This window comes from Xenia sp. Carnegie-2017, unplaced genomic scaffold (genome assembly GCF_021976095.1).
Source record: "Xenia sp. Carnegie-2017 unplaced genomic scaffold, XeniaSp_v1 HiC_scaffold_22, whole genome shotgun sequence".
Lineage (NCBI taxonomy): Eukaryota > Metazoa > Cnidaria > Anthozoa > Malacalcyonacea > Xeniidae > Xenia > Xenia sp. Carnegie-2017.
Genome location: NW_025813485.1, coordinates 15,924,562 through 15,944,649, shown reverse-complemented (window position 1 = coordinate 15,944,649; position 20,088 = coordinate 15,924,562). Strand labels below are relative to the sequence as shown.

General features: G+C 33.6%; 4 protein-coding genes across 6 annotated transcripts; 3 read left to right on the top strand and 1 right to left on the bottom strand.

Moving 5' to 3' along the window:
* The first annotated feature begins 382 nt into the window (after window positions 1-382).
* Window positions 383-10,674, top strand: LOC124445924 (TPR and ankyrin repeat-containing protein 1-like). The gene is given in 13 exon segments (XM_046996709.1): window positions 383-564; window positions 736-1,109; window positions 1,690-1,908; window positions 1,999-2,256; window positions 2,385-2,618; window positions 3,518-3,674; window positions 3,814-4,254; window positions 4,416-5,223; window positions 5,225-7,434; window positions 7,437-7,615; window positions 7,817-8,417; window positions 8,420-8,451; window positions 8,567-10,674. Coding segments are annotated over 12 exon segments (7,101 nt in total). The 5' UTR covers window positions 383-564; window positions 736-854; the 3' UTR covers window positions 10,274-10,674.
* LOC124445925 lies at window positions 10,535-12,371 on the top strand. The gene is made up of 2 exons (XM_046996710.1): window positions 10,535-11,695; window positions 11,948-12,371. The coding sequence occupies exons 1-2, from the start codon at window positions 10,801-10,803 to the stop codon at window positions 12,085-12,087; spliced, it is 1,035 nt and encodes a 344-aa protein (XP_046852666.1). The 5' UTR covers window positions 10,535-10,800; the 3' UTR covers window positions 12,088-12,371.
* A 658-nt stretch (window positions 12,372-13,029) lies between these two features.
* On the top strand, window positions 13,030-14,612 carry LOC124445504 (dynein axonemal assembly factor 6-like). Its single transcript, XM_046996230.1, is given in 7 exon segments — window positions 13,030-13,136; window positions 13,207-13,300; window positions 13,362-13,473; window positions 13,676-13,787; window positions 14,042-14,084; window positions 14,087-14,111; window positions 14,324-14,612. Coding segments are annotated over 7 exon segments (585 nt in total). The 5' UTR covers window positions 13,030-13,070; the 3' UTR covers window positions 14,457-14,612.
* LOC124445501 (N(4)-(Beta-N-acetylglucosaminyl)-L-asparaginase-like) lies at window positions 14,587-18,163 on the bottom strand. Of its 3 annotated transcripts, none has more exons than XR_006948178.1 (13): window positions 17,948-18,163; window positions 17,459-17,527; window positions 17,144-17,249; window positions 17,005-17,052; window positions 16,779-16,876; window positions 16,206-16,266; window positions 16,083-16,134; window positions 15,966-16,021; window positions 15,697-15,755; window positions 15,522-15,597; window positions 15,171-15,277; window positions 14,917-15,050; window positions 14,587-14,721 (listed from the first exon to the last, which is right to left on the bottom strand). XR_006948178.1 is itself a non-coding variant. In XM_046996227.1 (13 exons), exons 1-13 carry the CDS (start codon window positions 18,075-18,077, stop codon window positions 14,606-14,608), a joined length of 1,137 nt encoding a protein of 378 aa, XP_046852183.1. In that variant the 5' UTR covers window positions 18,078-18,158; the 3' UTR covers window positions 14,587-14,605. The 3 variants fall into 3 exon arrangements, 2 of the variants coding, with proteins under 2 accessions (XP_046852183.1, XP_046852184.1); XM_046996227.1 differs by having other exon boundaries at window positions 15,146-15,277; window positions 17,948-18,158; XM_046996228.1 differs by lacking the exon at window positions 17,459-17,527 and having other exon boundaries at window positions 15,146-15,277.
* Between the last annotated feature and the right edge of the window lie 1,925 nt (window positions 18,164-20,088).

The following is a 20,088-nucleotide window of genomic DNA, read 5'->3' as shown; positions in this document are numbered from 1 at the left end:
TGATTTCTTTTTATCAAACTATCCCCAGTTGTTTCAAGTTCTTATTAAAAGTAAATATACATACCCACTGTGTATGTAATACCATCTGGGTACTACCCTGAGTAAGGGAATAACCTATTGCCACACTGCACTAACTCACTATAAAAAAGAAACTCCGCTGAAACTAACTCGGTCCGGTCAACAAGGGGGATTTCGTTTTGAGCCAATCAGAAGTTTGTTTACGTTGTTAAAAATGAGCCAATCAGAACTTGCACAAAGCAAAAACGTAAACAAACCTATGATTGGCTCAAAACGAAATTCCCCTTGTTGGTCCGGTCCGATTTCAAAGTTTACCGCCAAGAATGTTTCTAAGCCAATTAAAGCGCACTATTTTACCAGAAGTGACGTTCGCCATACACTCATTTACAAAGTGAAACAAAAAATTTCAATATTCAGTATGCTAACTACAACTTTGTTTCATTCAAGGAAGGATATTTGGTATTCCTGGTATTTTTTGTTCATTATAAAATTCAACATTCTTAAATTTGCAGTTTTAATATGATAAATTGAAATATCCCCCTATAGGTAAGTCATATGTATCTTACATTTAATCACAACAAATACGTTTAATTTTTTTCTGTTTTCATTATGCTTGCCCAGTACATATCTTCTCCGTCTATGCTATTTTATAGGCTCTTTTATAAATTTTGATTTGGAATTTGAATGCAAGTATAATGCTCATGTCTCTTGTTTCAGTCCGTGTACACTACAGTAAAAATGATATCAAGTCAGAAGGAAGACGCTCATTTGCATATATTTGTGAAGCATGAATTTGAATTGTAAGAAATGCATTTTTGTGTAAAGGTTATTTAAAAATGAATCATATAATCTTTGAGTATAATTCTGGAATGGAGTTCCGCAATTTGAATTGCTTTGATTATGCAATAATACATTTTACACGAGCATTGAACATATTCCATTATAATGTTGGGTCTCAATCTGATGTGATTTTCTGGTCTCGAATTTTGCTGTCTCGAGCTGAAGTATACTTAAGATGTCAACAGTTCAATAGGATGATAGAAGATGTTAAACTGGCTATTAAAGATTGTCCTCAGCAAGATAATGATATGGTGGGTAATGTCACTTTCTCAGTCTCCCTGACTTGACTGTAAAGAATTTATGTGACATTTATGCTTCTATAGTATATCAATACAAGGACCCCCATTTTTGCTTGTCTATAGTGTGGATATTTTATTTACAAATTTAAACATATCAATTATATTTTGTCTATGGTAAACAATAATGGATGTTAACAATGAAATCCTTAAGGTTTATTTTGATAATATGAAAAGTATTAATTATCACTCATGCATTTTACTTCCATTCATAAATAGAAAGCTATATTTTTATGCAGATATTCTTATTAGAGCATAATGGGATAATCATTGATTAATAAGGGGCCTGGACCAACTGTTATTGTTGTTTGTCATTCATAAACGAATGACCTTTGTATTTTGTCTCTCAATATATATTTTACAAGATCCTCATTTTGTGAAATAGACTAAGTCTTATCTATTTATGATGTCTTCATTAATAAGCAAAATTGCATAAATAGGTGAAATATAAACAGCCTTTGCTGAAAATATTAACTGCAATAAATAAACATTTGCATAAAAAAGTAGTTTTGTTGATGGATGATCATATTTTTAGGTGGAAATGAAGCTATGGAGGAATCATGCATCAAACATTCATTCGTCTCTTGCAATATGGTGTTACTCTGCAGCATTGCATTTTGCTGCAGGAGTTAGTAAATTAGAACAAAGTAAAATACATTGTGACAGAGCCTTGGAGTATTATGAAAATGGACAACTTTCTGAATGGGAAAAGGATATAGAGGTTTCAAAAACATTGGATTATCAACCAGCAATTGTGAGTACTGTTACGTTACAATTTTTCTAGTTTTTCAAAATTGAAATGAGTTTGAAAAATAATTTTTACCACTGAGTTTTGTTTTTTTAGACATATGGTTCAAATATCTTGGATCAAGCAATGGGTTTACTTGCTGAAAGAAAGTGTATGGAAGCTATTGATTGTCTAGAGATCTCAGAATTGCTTCTTCGTCCTCTAAATCCTTCAGTTTATTTTGATGAAGTTGTCAAGAAAAAGTGGAATGATTCAATGAAGTTGTTGATAGAAACATTGTGGGATAGTAACATGTATCACAAAGCGATACAAGTTGGGAAGAAGTGTAAACAATTGGAGTCTTTCTTTATTCAGGTAATATTGACATTGGCTAAATTCATTTTATGTAAGGCTTTGGAATATGTATTATGAAAGTCAATTTTATTTGTTTTTCTTGCATAGTGTAATGATCAATGACTACTTTATTTATAACATATTGTCAGGAAAAAGCTGAACTGTGGAAGGATAAAGGAAATAGAATGTTTTCTATGCAGAAGTATGATCTTGCTATTGAATGTTATGCCATGTCCATTCAATACACGTCTTCTGAGAATAATGCTGTATTTCTTGGAAAAGTATACAGCAATCGATCACAATCTTATCTCAAGACAAAGCAGTTTGTTAAAGCAAAAGATGACGCGAAAAAATGCTTGGAATATAGACCTGACTGGTCTAAGGTTTGTGGTTTTGTTATGTGGTAGATTTAACTTGTAATCTTAATGTGTTGTGTTGAAATAGAAGTTGGTAGAGCTTTTACATATTTTCATTTATGTGCTGTATTATTAATAAAGTATAATATATAATGTATTACTCAAGTATGTACTTATAGTTACTGTAAAGTACACGGTCAAAGTGATGGCAACTCGTAAAGGTCAGGGTCTACCCTAAATGTTTCAATAAAAAAGTTGGGAAGCAAAAATCACAGATGTTTGTTTCATACTCTCATGAAATATTTACTTTGAACTAAGTTAGTCTTTTCAATATTTGCATTTAATTATACGCAAATGAAATTTGCGTGTATATAATTAATTTGTACGATATAATTAAAAATGACTTTGTAAGATAAAACGGAGATGGAATTTATTCCATGATAAAATCATAAATGGCTTCAGTGACATTTTATGTGCCAAAATTCCATACGTTTCAAACATTACGTCATGCCTGTCATGTTTACGTAAATATTAGAATGCGCTTAAGTTTTTGCAAGGTATCAAGACTCAAAAATCTTCTAACGACTTTTATTATTTTGTGAACAACTTGTTTGACGAACTCGATTATCAGTAGAGAACACATCATTTAGCTAAATAATTGAATCGTATAGAAATTCTATGTTGTCGATGTTATTGTTACCATTCGAAAATAGCTGAAATATTTTGCATTCTCATTTCGAGGACATCAATTTTTCATTTGCAAATTACAAACAGCGAACCACCAATTCGAAGCCAAAGTAGATTGTGGGTAAAATTTACCAATAAGCGTTTAAGTTTGTTATAACCATAATATATTGTTGACTACATGAAATTTCCTTTATAATTTCCGTATGATGCTCTTAGAAATAATCTTTATTTAATTTAAGGGTTATTACAGATTAGGAACAGCTTTTGAGGCAATGAAGAATTATGAATGTGCTTTAGACTCTTTAAGAAAAGGACTAAATGTTACTTGTAATGAAGACAACAACACAAAGTATGAAATAGTGCAGAAGATTCTTAACTTGGTTTACAAATGTCCAGGTACATTACTGTGAATGTCGCCTTTAAGAAGTGTTTGATAGTTTAATGTTATCGTCTTTCATTTTTACGAAACGCTTTCATGTGTTTTTAACTTTTAATTTTTTTTCATGTTATAAAATGAGTCATGTGTCTATTGTAGATGGAATATCAAAAATTTCATTTGAAATTCCTCGTGATTGCATGAGTAAATACCTGACGGAATGTGCGGAGAAAAGTTACTGGAAGTCTTTAGAAATGTTTTTGCTTGGTGGTGGAGGTCAATATGCTAAAGGAGATGGTGGAATAGCAACAGGAAAGTGTGATCTTAATAAAATATCATTATGTGATGTTATCAAGTCAGACCCTAAACCAAGCATGTTTTATAAGCTTATTGAGACATTAATAGAACATGGTGCTCTTGTAAATACCTATTTTAATCATGAATCGCCTTTGACAGTAGCTGTAAATTTTGAAGACCACGATCTTGCTGTCATTCTATTAAAAAAAAATGCTGAGCCTGGTGGTTTATTACGAAGCAAGTTTGCAGGAAAGAACGACGATAGTCATGTTCATATTGCTTTTAAAATTGGGCTCATGAAAGGTAAGTATAGATTGCTCAATACATTTTTAAAACAAAAATCATTTTCTATCCTAACGTTTGATTACATTGCATGGAACATATCTTACTACAAAGTTGTTCAATACGATATGTTACTTGATTTTTCATCTAGAGTAACTTGTTGAGCTTTTTAATTGTTTCAGGTCACTGGAAAATGTTTGAATACTTGATGGAAGTCACTACTGCCAATTCTACTGGTTCTGAAATGCATGTAGACAGGAGAGGAAACAGTCTGTATCATTTAGTGGCTAGTGAAAATAGAACATGGCCCCATGTAGAAGAAGGAATAAAGATTTTAAGAAAGCATAAGGTTGACCCAAATACAAAAAATAAGGATGGAAAGACGCCATTAATGTTGATTAATCGTGATGATCTAAGATATCGCATAATCGAGGAAAGCATGAACGAATGTAAGCCTGAAAAGTCAAAGAAAAAAAAGAAACGGAAAAAGAAAAATAATAATCAGATGAAGAATCCTTATGTTGAAGAACCAAATAAAAAAGATAAAGGCATTAAAGGCAACAAAGACGAAGAAGTTGATAATGTGTCAATCGAATCATCCATGCATATTCTTTCAGAGATTGAGCTGTTGCGAGTAAAACTTGAGAAAGCCATTGACAAGTTTGTAATTGTAACTACAGAATCATTGGCCAGTAAAAAAAACAATGATGTTATAAAAAAAGAGAAAAACTCTCCTATTCAAAATAAAGAAATAAAACCAAGTGACAATGATAAAATCATTAAAAACTGCGAATCAAAATCACCACTTCCATCGCAAAGTGTAGATCAAACAGTTGATAAAGTAAATGATGAATGTACTGACGATGTTACTGACACAGCTTCTTGTGATGATGATGATGATGATGATGTTACAAATATGGCGTTTGATAATTTAACGTGGGAAGTTGAATGCACGTCAGAAGTATGGAAAAAGTTGAATGATAAGAAGTTGCAACGAGATAAAAAAACGTATTGTAAATATTGTTAAACAATTGGCGCTTGGAAACATGCGTGGTAGTCTTGCTAAACAGCTTGTTGGAATTGCTAAAAGATCCAACATTCGTCTTTTTGAAGCGAAAATTGATAGGTCTGCTCGTATTCTATGGGAACGTGCCATTGCATTCTCACCTCGTTGTAGTGCCTTGCCGGAAAACAAAAACGAGAATAGTCGTGGTATTTATACCGAAATTATCAGAATCTGGGACATTGTGTTTGATCATGACACAGTACCAAGAAAGATTGAGAAAATAATTCGTTCTCACGATCGTGGAGCAAGTTGTTTTATAAAGAAAAAACTGAAAGGCACCAACAACACTACTTCAGAGCCATCATCTGACATTGACGAACGATTAATACCCAAGATATACGTTCCCAAAGATGACGGCTTAGTTTTTCAACATAACGATCAATCTCAGCAGAATACTTCTTCGAAAAAAGAATCAACCAGTATATTTTTCCCTCCTGGAAGTTCAGAGGAAACCGAATACCATATTCTCAAGTTCTATGCCTTTTCAAATGCTATGGTAAACGCGATGCTGGATCAACGGCAAAAGACTAATTTTGATTTCCCTTTTCGTGTTTCTGAACTGGAGCATTCAATTATTAGTCTGGCAACTAAACCACCGACATCCATTCTCTTGTTGGGTCGTAGTGGAACAGGAAAGACTACATGTTGTTTGTATCGTCTATGGAATAACTATCAAAGCTACTGGAAGAATCATACACTTAGCGAACCTACCATTCCTAATGCTGCCCTGTTTGTTCCACGTGATGAAAATGAGTCATTCACTGAAAACGCCGACGACAAAACGGAAACAACGTGTGAAGTGCTCTCGCAAAAAAAACTTTCTCGCTCGTCTTTTATTGCAGATGATTCGGCAAATGTTAAAGAAGGACCTGTGAACGTCAATAATCAAATTCCTTGCTCTATTGATGTAGGTGAGTGTTTAGAAAAGAATTCCGATGCAGTGGAACAAAAGTTTGACCATCTTCACCAAGTATTTATCACAAAAAATGCTGTTTTGTGCAAAGAAGTCCAAAAAAATTTCATCGATTTGAGTCGGGCAACCTTTTCATCAAGAGATGATCTACAATATGAACCATCATTAAACGCAAATCGACTAGATCAGCTTGAAAACAACTCGTGGCCATTGTTTATATGCTCACGTGATTGGCTGCTGATGCTTGACGCCTCTCTTCCCGGTGTGCAATTCTTTCCTCGAAATGAAGATGGGACCATAGAAAGGCCAGTAGAAGGCTGGGGTGAAGAAGATAACAACTTACAAGGAATGCCAATTTATCAGTCTGATGAAGATGAGGAAGATGAAGAGGAAGGAGATAAAGAAACTGAACAAAAGCTGAAAACAATGGGAGATGAAGAGAAAGCTTTTAAACGAGATCCAAGACGAGAAATTACGTATGAAGTGTTTAAGAACAATGTGTGGAAAAAAATGACAAAGAAAAATAAAGTGGATTTTCATCCTAGTCTTGTTTGGACTGAGATTATTTCATTCATAAAAGGTTCAGTAGAGGCACTTCATAGTGACGAAGGTTATTTGTCTCTAGTGGAATATCAATCGATTGGTAACAAAAGAGCGCAAACATTCAATGCTGATCGTGAAGATATTTATAAATTATTCAAAGCGTATCAACGTATTCAACAAAATGAAGGAATGTTTGACGAAGCTGATGTTGTTCATCATATTTTCCAGCGTTTGAAAAATCATATTCCCATGTGGTCTTTTCACGAGATCTATGTTGACGAAACTCAAGATTTTACTCAAGCAGAGTTATCCGTTATAATTAGTTCTTGTCGCAATCCGAATGCGTTATTTTTTACTGGTGATACAGCTCAAAGTATCATGAGAGGCATTGCTTTTCGTTTTAGTGATCTAAGGTCACTATTCTATTACCTTAGAGAGTCTGTGAAATCTGTAGGTCAAGATGCTGAAGTGGTTGTTCCTGATAGAGTTTATGAGCTTACCCATAACTATCGTTCTCATTCAGGAATACTGAATCTGGCTTCAAGTGTAACTGATTTGCTGTCGTACTTTTTCCCCGAATCCTTTGATAAGTTGGCTCGTGACCAAGGATTGTTTGAAGGTCCCAAACCTGTTCTCTTGGAGTCGTGTAGTTTTAGTGATCTTGCTGTTATTCTTCGTGGTCACAAAGAAAAAGTTCACCAATAGAGTTTGGTGCACATCAAGTTATTCTCGTGGTTTCTAACGAAGTGCGAGAATCACTTCCAGATGAGCTCAGTCTGGCTTTAGTTATGACTATTTATGAGGCCAAGGGTCTGGAGTTTGATGATGTTCTGCTATACAATTTTTTCAAAGATTCTCAGGCAAGGCCGGGACTTCTACTTTTCAATCTCATCCAATTTTAAACAAATATTAAAGATTTATATATTTATATATTGTAAAAAGAAGTTATCTCTCATATTAAAGTTTTGTATACGATATATACTAGTAAACAAATTGTGATCAAGTACAATGACCAAATAGCCTGACAACAAGAAATTCTCATTTCAACTCTTTATTTGTAGGCTTGTAAAGAATGGCGTGTCGTGGGATCATACAAAGAAAGCAAAGATGATGTGACAAAAGTGAGCGAGACTGGTATAGCGGAATTGCCCGTCGAGAGCTTGAAGTTGAAGGCAAGACCACTGGAATTTAATCCTGACCAACACAAGATTCTTATTTCAGAATTCAAATACTTATACACGGCTTTAACTCGTGCTCGTGTAAACGTGGATTTTGATGAGAATGAAGAAACAAGGTCCCCTATGTTTGAATATTTTCAGAAACGTGATGTAGTTGAAGTTAAACACTTTCATAAAGCAGAAGAGGATTCATCTTCACTTCAAGGAATGTTTGCTCAAAAATCCAATGCTAAAGAGTGGATGGAGAGGGGTATTTACTTCTACGAAAATGGGCGATGGAAAGCTGCTTCTAAGTGTTTTTCAATGGCTGGTGAAGATATATGGGTGAAGAAATGTGCAGCTCATCAGAGTGCTGATGAAGCAGCTACGCTACAAAGTAAACCTCGCCTACTGCGAATTGAATTTGCTAAAGCAGCATTACTTTTTTTGGAATGTGGAATGTCAAATGAAGCCGAAAAGTGCTTGTATAATGCACGACAGTGGATTCTTTGGCTAAACTTTTCGAGAAATCAAAACATGTAAGTCAATTGATAACTCTTTGATTAATTAAACGAGTACAAGATAATAGAACTTCTTTTAATCTTTTTCTTGAATCTTATTAGTGTTTAGGAAAATTTCATCTGCTAATTTCAGTTCCTCAAAGCGGCAACCATATTTCAAAAGGAACGAAGATTTAATGATGCTGCAAGAAACTATGAATCGGCTGGTGATTTTCAGAGAGCAGCTGATAGCTTGTTGTCCACCGATAGTTATGATGAGGCCTTGAATCTTATTGCACGTTACAAAGATTTATTGAAGAAAGAAGAACAAGGTGTTATCACAAAACATCTTCGCCCGGATCAAAGAGATGAAAGTATTTGCTATCGAGCGGCTAAATTTTACCAACGTCGAGGCAATAAAAAGTTAATGAAAGACGCTTTAGAGAAATTACCTAATGTAAACGATCGCATCACGTTTTTAAAAAACAATGGCTTCTTTGAGGAAGCTGCTGAGTTGTTATTACATGAAGGTAAGCGGCAAGAAGCAGCGAAATTATTGCGATCTAAAGGAAAATTTTTGGAAGCTGCTCGTCTTAGTGATGATATGAGATTTATTGCTGAATGCCATTTAATTGAAGCGCGTTTGAAGATTCATTCTGCAAAACAAAACCAGGAATCAGTCGATCAAGAATCCATCAACGAGTATCTTAGTTGTGCTGTTGAAATTTGTAAAAAGGAGGAGGATTTCAACTTGCAAGCTGAAGTCCTTTTTACGCAAGGTAAATTTTGCAAGAACGCTCGGGATATTGCTGATGCAGGCCAATATTTCTTAGATGCTTCAAACTATGTTGGCCTTGTTGATTGCTTTAACTTGTTGCTGAAATATAATCCTACTAGAATCAATAGTCGTAAAGCAGGAAGAACCATAACAAGTCTCCTTGATCTGATTCTTGCGTTCCATAAGAGGAATATTAATAGTCGTGACCGTACAATGATCACCCAATGTTATGCATATTTTGGAATTAAAGATTCAGATGACACGGCTTATAAGAAAGTACCTCGACTGGAAATGGTCCGATTCATTAAGTTATCAGAGGAAGAACTGATACCAACTGCGCAAGCTCATGGTTTGATTAAAGATCACCTACACAAAATGGCGAGGTCACTTGTTAAACAATGTTGGAATAGAAAGGAAGAAATATTTAAAAAAAATAAGCCTTGTCCACGTTTCTTAGATTGTCGTCCTTGTGACATGAGCTCGTGTGCTCATTTACACGAGAAAATCACTCGAAAACATTTTACTGATCAATTGAGTGCTTTACGATTTCTGATTGACTTAGAACAAAAACTTTCTGACTTCCTGAATGATATGAAACGAGAGTCATATAAATCATTCTCCCAACTGAAGTCAATGTTGTTTACTTCTCCAGAATTTAGCGCTGGTGAACGATTGTACGAAATTCTCTTTCCTTTTGATAATGAAATTCCATCGTCATTTTTCCTGTCGGAAAATGACGTCGCAATTATTCGCCGTTTTAAAAGTACATATCTTATAAATTTTGCGAAGAATTATTTGTGGAAAAAAGCTGAAACTCATGAAAGATGGCAAAGTTCTGATTTATTTATTAAAGTCTCTAATATTTTACATTTGGCTGGTGCTCAAGACGGAGATATCTATAACTTACTCGCAGGAGAGGAGAAAAAGTTCGAAGAAAATGCGCGTTGTAATAGTGAGGTTAAAATTCCCGAGTGTTTCGTAACAGATACGGTGGTTATGACATCTTTCTTAAATCTTTTGAAAATTGTAAGAAGAAATTATACAGAGATGGCGACGTTCCAGGCTCAGTTCACACCGCTATAAAGAAGTTCCTGTTTACTCCAGCAAAAAACAGAAAACTTCCCTATCCCTCGATCGCCAATGCTGTTGCAATTCTGGAACGTCAACTAACCACGTGTCTTGTTCTCTTCTCTTGTGTAGCGTATCCTAAAGAAAGTGTTTGTCTGCCAGAAAGCTACGTATCTATGATTAACTTTGGGAATACACTGAATGCCGTCCTAACCAAAATAAAACCTTCAGGTTTTTTGATGCAATTTCCCATTCAACGAAGCAATTTCAAGGTGTTGCAGGGCTACGAAGCTTTGCGCATTTGCATGAACTATTGCGTTCCATAGTTCAGTTGACTTTTGGTGAAGTTAGTAGGTCATATAACATTGTTTATGATACTCTCTGCAAGAATGACGCAAACTTTGTTGATACTGAAAGAGTTTTAGTTCTTGTTCTTACAATGCTATGTAATTGTGGCCTTGCTATTCCTCGAGAATGCGATAAAATTATTCGCTTCAATTTCCTTTCTCTGCAATTTCGCGAAGATTTGCCAGAAAACTGAAATGTTGCTTAGAATCTGTACGCAAAGCTGTTACTCTAAAGGATATTGTACTTTGTTTGGAGTCGCTACTGGTTCAAAACCTTATGAAGATAAATTATTAGATGTTGTCTGGGACGTACATAAAGGGAAGATTCGCCGTATGAATTGCCACTTTGATCGATATGAGATATGGGATCTCGTTAAAATTGATGATAGTCAACTTAAGACGAGAGAAGAAAGAAAAGATCATATGGAGGAGGATATTTATGATGATGCATTTGATGAAGATGCGGAAGCCTCAAGAAATGACCCCTCACAAGTTGGACGAAAGCAACGTAGTAATGGGGAATTGAATGATGCTGCAATTGTTCTTCAAAGGGCGATAAAAAGATGGATGAGTCAGAAAGCTTTGACTGAGAAGCAGGAAGTAGAAAATGATCCCGTTAAGTTTTATTTCCAGAAATTTAAACTGGGTAAATCTTCTTGCACAATTTGTCGCCCAGTAGAATTTGTAGACCTCAGTTCAACTATTAAATCATCAGAAGAACTGCAAATTGAGGACAAAGAGCAAGGTTGGACACCTCGTCTTCTTAAGCGAAATACATTTAACACACATTGTGGTCGAAAAAGCCCTCATTGGAAGACAGAAAAATCATTTGTTAATTATGTAGAGTTTTATCGTAAACAAGTGTATCCCATCAAAAGAAAAGCTGAAACATTGATAGAAAATATGGGAAATCTGGGAGATAAATATTATCTTGATCTCGATCGTTTAAAGGATTTGATGAATCAACTAAATGAGAAGATGAAAAAGGTGGAAAATGATCGTAGATGGGACTCTATCTCGTTGGTTAGGAAAGCTGCAGAAGAAGTAGACAAAGCTACATATAAAATGAACGACATGACGAAAAGAAGAGGTATATAAAGTAAACGACTAGAAAAATGCATGTAGTCGTGTGAAAATTTTAAAGTTGTGATTCGTTGTTTTAGGATTGTGATAGCTGCATGAGATTTGATATAAACAAGCAAAACACAGTTTTTAAATTGTTTTTATTGTTTTGTTGACAGGAACCAAACAAAACAAACAAACTAAAAAATAATTTCTTATTTGTCCACGACTTTGTAAACACAGACTTCTTTTATCTAAATGATTTGTCGTGTTTTTATAGGATCTTTAAATCCATCAGAACGTGTTTTGGAAGAAGAGTTTAAAGATGTTTTTGAAGAGGATGAACAATTAGTTGGTCAGTTAAAACCTGTTCATAATATAAAAGCCAAAAAAAAAGAATATGAGAAAAGGAAAAGATGAATTCCACGTCATATTTTTCTTAATTGAACTTATTTATTTTTCATTTTTTTACATTTGTAATTTCTTTAAAGTTTTGTTCGTTAATTTTGTTGTTTTATTTGACGTTATAATGTACTCTGAACATTTTATAGAATCGCTGTCATAAATCACGATTATTTTATATAAATAAATTTTAACATTAAAGCATAGCTCTATCTTTAGCACTAATATCTATTGTTTGCTGTTCTTCAACTTGTATTTATTGATTTTAATAACTTTATTAATATATGTAAGGAAAAGATGTACTTCACTGTGATAAAGTAAATCAGAATGGTGTATGGTTTCAACTTTTCACCAAAGCTACTTGATTTTTGTGAGGCATATTTTGTCATGCTTTATGTCAGAATAATCTGATCGAAATAAACTTTGCTGGTTTCGTGCAATGACTAGAACGTTCTCCTATTCCACTTCCCCCTCTCTATTTTAAGTAGTCATCATTCAATTTTGTGTAATTTGTTTTTTACAACAGTTTAAATTTCTTTAACAATTTTGTTCTTTAACTTTACCATTTTAACTGATGTTTAATGCATGTTTAATATACCATAAATATGCCTTCACGAGGAATACAAAATACATTGTTCGGTAAATCTTCCGTCCGTAGGTTCAGTTTTGACTTTGGTTAATATGGATGTAAGGTATGTCAACTATTTTATTTACAAAATGCGCTAATGTGATTCCCTTAGATACTAGAGCAGACATTATACCTAGTTAGTACTTAGTAGAAGCAATTTGGTCACATGCACACATTTTGGTGAAGGAATTAATTTGAATTATAGAAAATTAGCAACAAGCATTAAAAATATTTTTAGGTGCCCACCATTGGTGCCCACAGGCCACAGCTTGCCTACTTTTTCAGTGGTTATAATCTGGTTATAATGGTGGTTATTCATATTTATTGCAAAAGAGCGGGAATTTTGTTTCCATGACAACATACAATACACAAGATGGCGAATATTTCTCAGCTTTGTGCATTGCAAGAACTTCTTAAACAGCCAGACGACGAAGAAAATGTAAAACCTTTTTAAAATTTTAATAAAATTTTTAAATATATACTTATTAAACTTTTGTTCTCTTTTTCAGGTAAACTCAAGTGAAATCTCGAATCATTTTCAAACACCAGGGCACATAGGAAACTCCAAGACTCATGATATTGAAAAACAAAATGAAAAGAAAGGTATTAAACAACTTTTTTTTTATTTTATATTTACCATCTATTAAAAATTTTTCTATGATAGGTGACTATCCAAGAGGTATTTGGGACGATGATGAAGTTTTAGAATGTGAACTTCCTTCAGATAATTTGGATGACAGAATTGTTCCTAAGTATGAGTCAATGAGTGTTCTTATGTTCGTATATTTCGTTCAATTCAGCTATTTTACTCTATGTTTAACGTTATTTCTATATGAAGCCCAAACAACACTTAAAAGGACGTTGCAGAGCTAAATAATTCAGAGTATACAATTTTAATTTCAAGTAATCTCCATACTATATATCTAAAAATTTAATCATTTTTCACTTTATGAACAAGCTTGATATTTTGATATTTAGGTATGAGACATTATTCAAGCAAAATATTTCATCAGAAGATATTTTCTTGGGAATGAGTAGCAAAAATCCATCTACGGCTTGTTGTGAAGATATTGTGGTACTGGTATATTTATTAAATATATTTATCAATTTTGCATTTCCTCCTAGAAAATTTGTTTTGGGTACTTTAATGAAATATGGTAAACATATTTCTTTGCATTTTATCTCCTAATTGAGTTACAAAATCTAGGAAATACAAGAATTTTTTTTACCATGTGAATACCCAATGAGAAGTGCATCTTGACTTGTCAGACAATGTGTAAGTGGGTGTATTTGTAAGTACTCAAAATAATATTTTATAATTTTGTGTTCAGACAAAGTTTACCTCCGGATACAAAGTATGCTGATGTGATTTTAAATGTTACAGACACGCGTTCGACGTTCAAACAACAAAATAGTAAGTAGGAAAACTAAACGAGGCACAGCTTTTAATTGAATCATATTATGTACGTGTTTACTGTAACAAACATGTTTTCAAATTTAATACTGGGAGGATTTGGAGAATTGATTGTTATGAGGTTTACTTGGTGTCCATGTAAAATGAGCCTTCATGAGGAATCACACATATTAAGTAAAATAGTTCAATATTTGACTTTCTTAAATGTGCAGCAAATTGGGATTTCATTTCCCTCACAATGTTGAAAGCAAGAGAGGTAAAGCACAGTGGAATACAGATGAATGCTTACTGACTGTAACCGTACCTTTGAGAAGAGAATATGACTTTCTTAATCAACTTACATAGTAAAAATACAAAAGCATTTTAATATAGATATTTAATATAGATCAAAATACATTTTCATAAGATTATTTTGATCAAAATAATTATATAATATTAGATAAATTGGGTGTACAAACAATCAGCACAAGATATGTTAAGGAATGAAGAAAGTTTTATTTATTTCTGGTGTCATTAGATATAGGTTGAACAGAAAAATATTGACAGTTAGGATTAAGATTTGGACTGCAAACTGAGTATTTAAAGAATGTCCACTTGTGAGCAGCTGCACCTGAAATATAGTTATAATAGTCATAGTTTTTTTCTTACAAACTAACTCAAGATTTTTAACAATAAGTTTAAGAATAATTACTTCTCCAAACTTATTAACAAGCCCTCTATGTATGTTAGCTATGGTTACTCATTGTTCTTAGCTTGTAAAACTGCATGATTGCAAACTCTCTGTGTTATGCTTTATAAAACCCACCAAATTTTCCATCAATACTTGCTGTAACAATTGCTCCCGAAAAATTGGGATAGTATTTTGCAATTCGGTAAATTGCATCCTCGGCTGCTTTTGTTGGACTCATTCCATTACGCATGTTTTGTACTGCTTGATAACTATGTAAATTACAATCAAATGATTTAAAAAGAAATAACCATTCATTCTAGTGATTAAAAAGAAATGAGCAATCATTTTAGTAAATTAAGCCCACCACATTATTTTGTTAAAGATATTACGTTGGTAAAATCGCATCATAACATCACCATCACCAGTAGCAGCTGCTCCGCCAATCGCTTTATCCGCATATGATCCAGCACCAGCTATTGGTGAATCACCAACACGACTGAAAGCAAATATGTTGAGTTAAGTGTTAACAACACGACTTAAAAGAACTATGTTGTGTTTAGTTTACAAATATTCTTGTGCAAATTTTACTGGTGATAAAGGCGCGATTATTTTTTTTTTGAAATGTTTGGTTTAATTTATCTAAGTCTTAAGGAATTAACTGTGTAATCTAAGAGTATTTGATGGACAAAACAAGTGTTGCTGTATGTTTCATAGCTGAAGCATAAAGCAGATTTGCTTACCCTGAAATTTTATGATTCAACCCATTTGTAGTCGTACCGGCGGCTATTCGTCCAAATTTGTCAATAACAATCATTCCTAGAAATTTTGAGAATTATTCTACACGTTCTAAAAGTAACTTATATAGGCGAATATAATTCATATAATTGAGATATATATACAACCGTAGAAGTTTACCAATTGTGTCATGATTATTATTATCAATTGAATCGTCTTCCTCTCCTTCATCACATTTTCTTAAAGGTTAGAAAAAGGAAAACAATGACGTTTCTTGCATAGATATTTCAAACGTTAGAGAAAAATGTATACGTAAATATAGAAAAAAAATAGAAAACACACTAGAAATGCTGTATCGTGCAATCATAAAAAATACACTTTCTGTATTTGTATTTAATTTTGGTGTCAATGTATGAAATGGAAAAAGTTTAAAGTTGTCGATTCATTACAAGCGTTTGATTGGTTTGTAAGGTCCACATGACTCCTTTGGATCTGGTTGGACATTCTATTAAAAATAAAACAAAACTTAATTTTGTACATATAAAAACATTAATCTATCTTGCTACCTTCCAGAAATTAGGTTGGCAGTTATTCTTTTTCCACGATTTCCAAATATTTCTGTAATTCAAAATAAATTTTGTCAACATGTTAGTAAAAAACATGCATATGCCAACGAAATCAGTACTCACAGAGACTTATTTGTCTGCAGACTTTGTTCTTTAAATCCCATCTGCTTGGCAAACTGAGTGGCTTAAAACGAATATTATTTTTGAGATATGCAAAATGTATCGAATTTTGTTTTATAAATATTTTTCCCTGCTCTCCTACTGATTTCACTTAATCTTTTTGTGAAAATGCAGAAACGCATCTTTCTTATGCAAAATACGTGTTGTTGGTAGTCTTCATACAAACCAAATCTATACATCATGCTGATCGTACCAATAATTCTAACTCATGTGTATATTTATTTGTTACCTTTCCATCATCATCTACGTTTATATTTATTTGTTACCTTACCATCATAACCCACGTTTATATTTATTTGTTACCTTACCATGATCACCCACGTGTATATTTATTTGTTACCTTACCATGATCACCTACGTTTATATTTATTTGTTATTTACCATCATCACCCACGTTTATTTGTTACCTTACCCATCACACGTATTTTTTATTTTCCTTCCATCACATATTTATTTGTTCCTTCCATCATTCCCGTATATTTATTTGTTACCTTACCATCATCCCTCATTACCTTCCATCATCACCTACTATTTCCTCCATGACACTCCGTGCAACAGATATTGCGCTACGAATGTTTTTTAAGCATCCAACTGAACCGACATCATGTGTTTCACTATTGCATAAAGATAGATAATTTTTAACAATAATATTTTCTTTGCTTTCAGCTAAAATTTGTAATATGATAATCTTTTTTATGTGTGAAAAGAATTATGTGTTCAGGAAATTATTTTGCTCTCTTACCCATCCATAATCATAGCATCAAGTGTAGTGTCTCCATTTTCATCTGGACTAAGGTAAAACGGTTGATTATTAATTTGAACGACTTCAGCTAAACGAACTTCTTCATTTTTATAAAAATTACGTATCAATACCATCTTACCTTCCTCCGTATCCTACTGTACCATCACATTGCTCAATTTCACACACACTACAACCCTGTTCGACTGCATCAAGGGAAGATTGGCCATTTTGTATAACACTCCATGCTGTAAATAGTTGATAATACTGCAGCTTTTTTTTTCTTATGAGGACTTACGGTAATCAGTTATTTTGGACTGAGGACTATAATATAAGCATGCAAGTGATTTATACCTATTTGACTCTTCCCTAGTTGAGGTTGGGGAGCACTAAGCAAAATTTTAAAGTAAATTAGAAAATGAGAGTAACAAAAGTGCCTTTAGAATAAATTCCTTACTGGTGAATAAATGACTTTGCATGGATGACTCTTGCCTTGTTTGCGTTTTGCTTGCAGGCAGATTAGTGCCTAAAAGGGAGGTTGAGCATTGTTACTAGTGTTGTCTTGAGCACTCGGCAAAATCTGCCTGCGAACAAAACACAAACATTACAAGTCCCATACTCGAAAGTTTGCAAAGTGCGCGGCCAAAAATGAGGAACGGTAGATTTTTACGCAGCCAACTGAGATTTAGATAAAAGTTTTACGTGGCGGCTAGCAAGATATCAAAATCTTGAAAAATTGTTGACATCTATTTGTTAAGAAACCAGTGTGATAAGTATGTTGTTTCATTTCATGATTTACGAATAGTATATAGCTAATTTGTTTAAATAAATTTGCGCGTCTGGCTACAGCGCTGCGCGTCAGGAAAAAAAGTACCGAGATATCGACCGCCGAATGCATATTTTAGTGACAATAAAAGCGGAGACGAATAATTCACAATCATTATACCTTTCTTTGGTGCATCAAAGAATGGTGGTCCCCATGTATTAACAACAAGAGGGAGAGAAAAGGTGTTTATTTGTACCACTTGATAATAGCAGTAAAAGAAGATGAGACTACAACACAATCTTGAAGTCATCTCGTTAAAGAAAATCACACGATAAACACAATTGAATACCAATAAAATTTCTTATTTGCTTTATCGTTTATCGAATTATGCAGTGTTTGATTACAAGGTCAAACATGGGCTGGGAGCATGGGACTACATGCATGTTTACGAACAACAGACTTGCGCTCGGAGCCTGGGACTACATGCATGTTTACGAACAACAGACTTGCGCTCGGAGCCTGGGACTATGTGCATGTTCAGGAACAACAAACTTTGGTTGGGAACCTGGGACTAGGTGCATGTTTGGGAACAAATGTTTGTGATCGTTTAACGTGCAACAATTTAATAATGAAAAAGACAAAATAATCCATAAATTGACTTTACGTGGTGTATTTTTTCTTGTTATGTTTTGTCGTGTATTTTAGCCAATCTTGGTAAAAATTTCGTTAACAATAAGCGAAATTGATCCCTAACCCCAATTCTAGCCTTAATCTTACAATGCTAGGCCATGGTTGGCCTATTTATTAAATATTGGATTAGGAATCATTTTTATTTTCGCAGTGATCTCTCGGGAACCACGAAAACATCAATCACAGCTATTGAATAATCATGTTATTTCCGCTGTTTACAGCAGCCGGTGTGCAGACAGCATTTACGGTCAAATAATTGATTTAAACGACGGAAAATCCACCAACAGAACAAATTTCGTCAATATATTTCATTGCCTTGGTTGTATGAGAAAAATATGTTTTCTCCTGAATTGATTAAGTTGTGATGATGTTATAATTAAATTACACCATTTGGCGCAGGATCAAATAATGTTCAATACTTTTATGTTTGAGCACTCTATATATTTCCTGGTTTCCATATGGTCGTGTAATATGGTGAATGTTACAGAGATAGAGTCGTGGCCACGTTCACGTCTTATGAAAACCATGTTTTGGGATCATAAAAACCAAATTACACAAAGTTGATATACACGGTGCAAAAAACTTTAAGCAAACCCTTTGGCCTGCTTTCCAAACTATTGACGTGCATGACACTTGGAAATGTTTGCATTTGATTTTCAAGTGTAAATTGTCAGGAAGCATTAACTAACGGAAAGATCTTGAAAACACGCTATTGCAATGAACCAAATGTTGGCAAACATACCATTTACGTGCATAAAATTGTTATCAATAAGTTATCGTTTGGAACAGAAAAATTCTATTAACTATCGAGGTGAATGTCATCCAATCCATGCGTAGTCTGCAGCGTTTTCCTCAATCAGTTTTTGGAAATTTCAAATTCCGTTTGCCAACATCATGGATGATAGACTTGAGCTATAAAACCAATTTCAACGTCGACAATTGAGGAGTCTATACGCCGGCATTATGCACAGCAGTTGACGCTAAGTTTATTATGCAACTGCAAATTGAATTTTAGCGGGACTCGTGGCTATTTTATCAGAATCAATCTGGTTTTTGAAATGTTTTCAATGAAGATATCAAATTGATGATACCGACATAGAAAAGGTGCCGGTGTTTGTCGTACATGACATATTTGCCTACATTTTAAAAGTTTTAATAACCATTCAATGATATATAAGTATATTTGATGGGTCAGTAAAACTGTTGAGTGTTAACCAACGCATCTTGAAATGATAAAATCCTTTTTGCTGTCAGTAAATATCAATAAACTAACATACCTAACCTGCTTAATTGTTGACTGATATTAATTTTAATGATCATAATTGTATTAAATGAAAATAATTGAGCAGTGCTGCTATGACACCAACTGTGCTCTATAAATTTTAACTGTATATGTTCATGTGTTTTAGTTTTATCCATAGGAAGGATAAAGTTAAAAAGATTTAAATGAATCTAAATCGTATTTCATTAATTCAATTAATTATGTACCTCAACAAGATCACTGTTGAATCCCGTCTGAGCAACGTAAATGGGTGAACTCTACTGTTGTCCGTGGGTCAGTAAATGGTAATTTTGGTGACATGTTGTCATTAAGAAATTTAAATATCCTTGAAAAATATCAAATACAATTT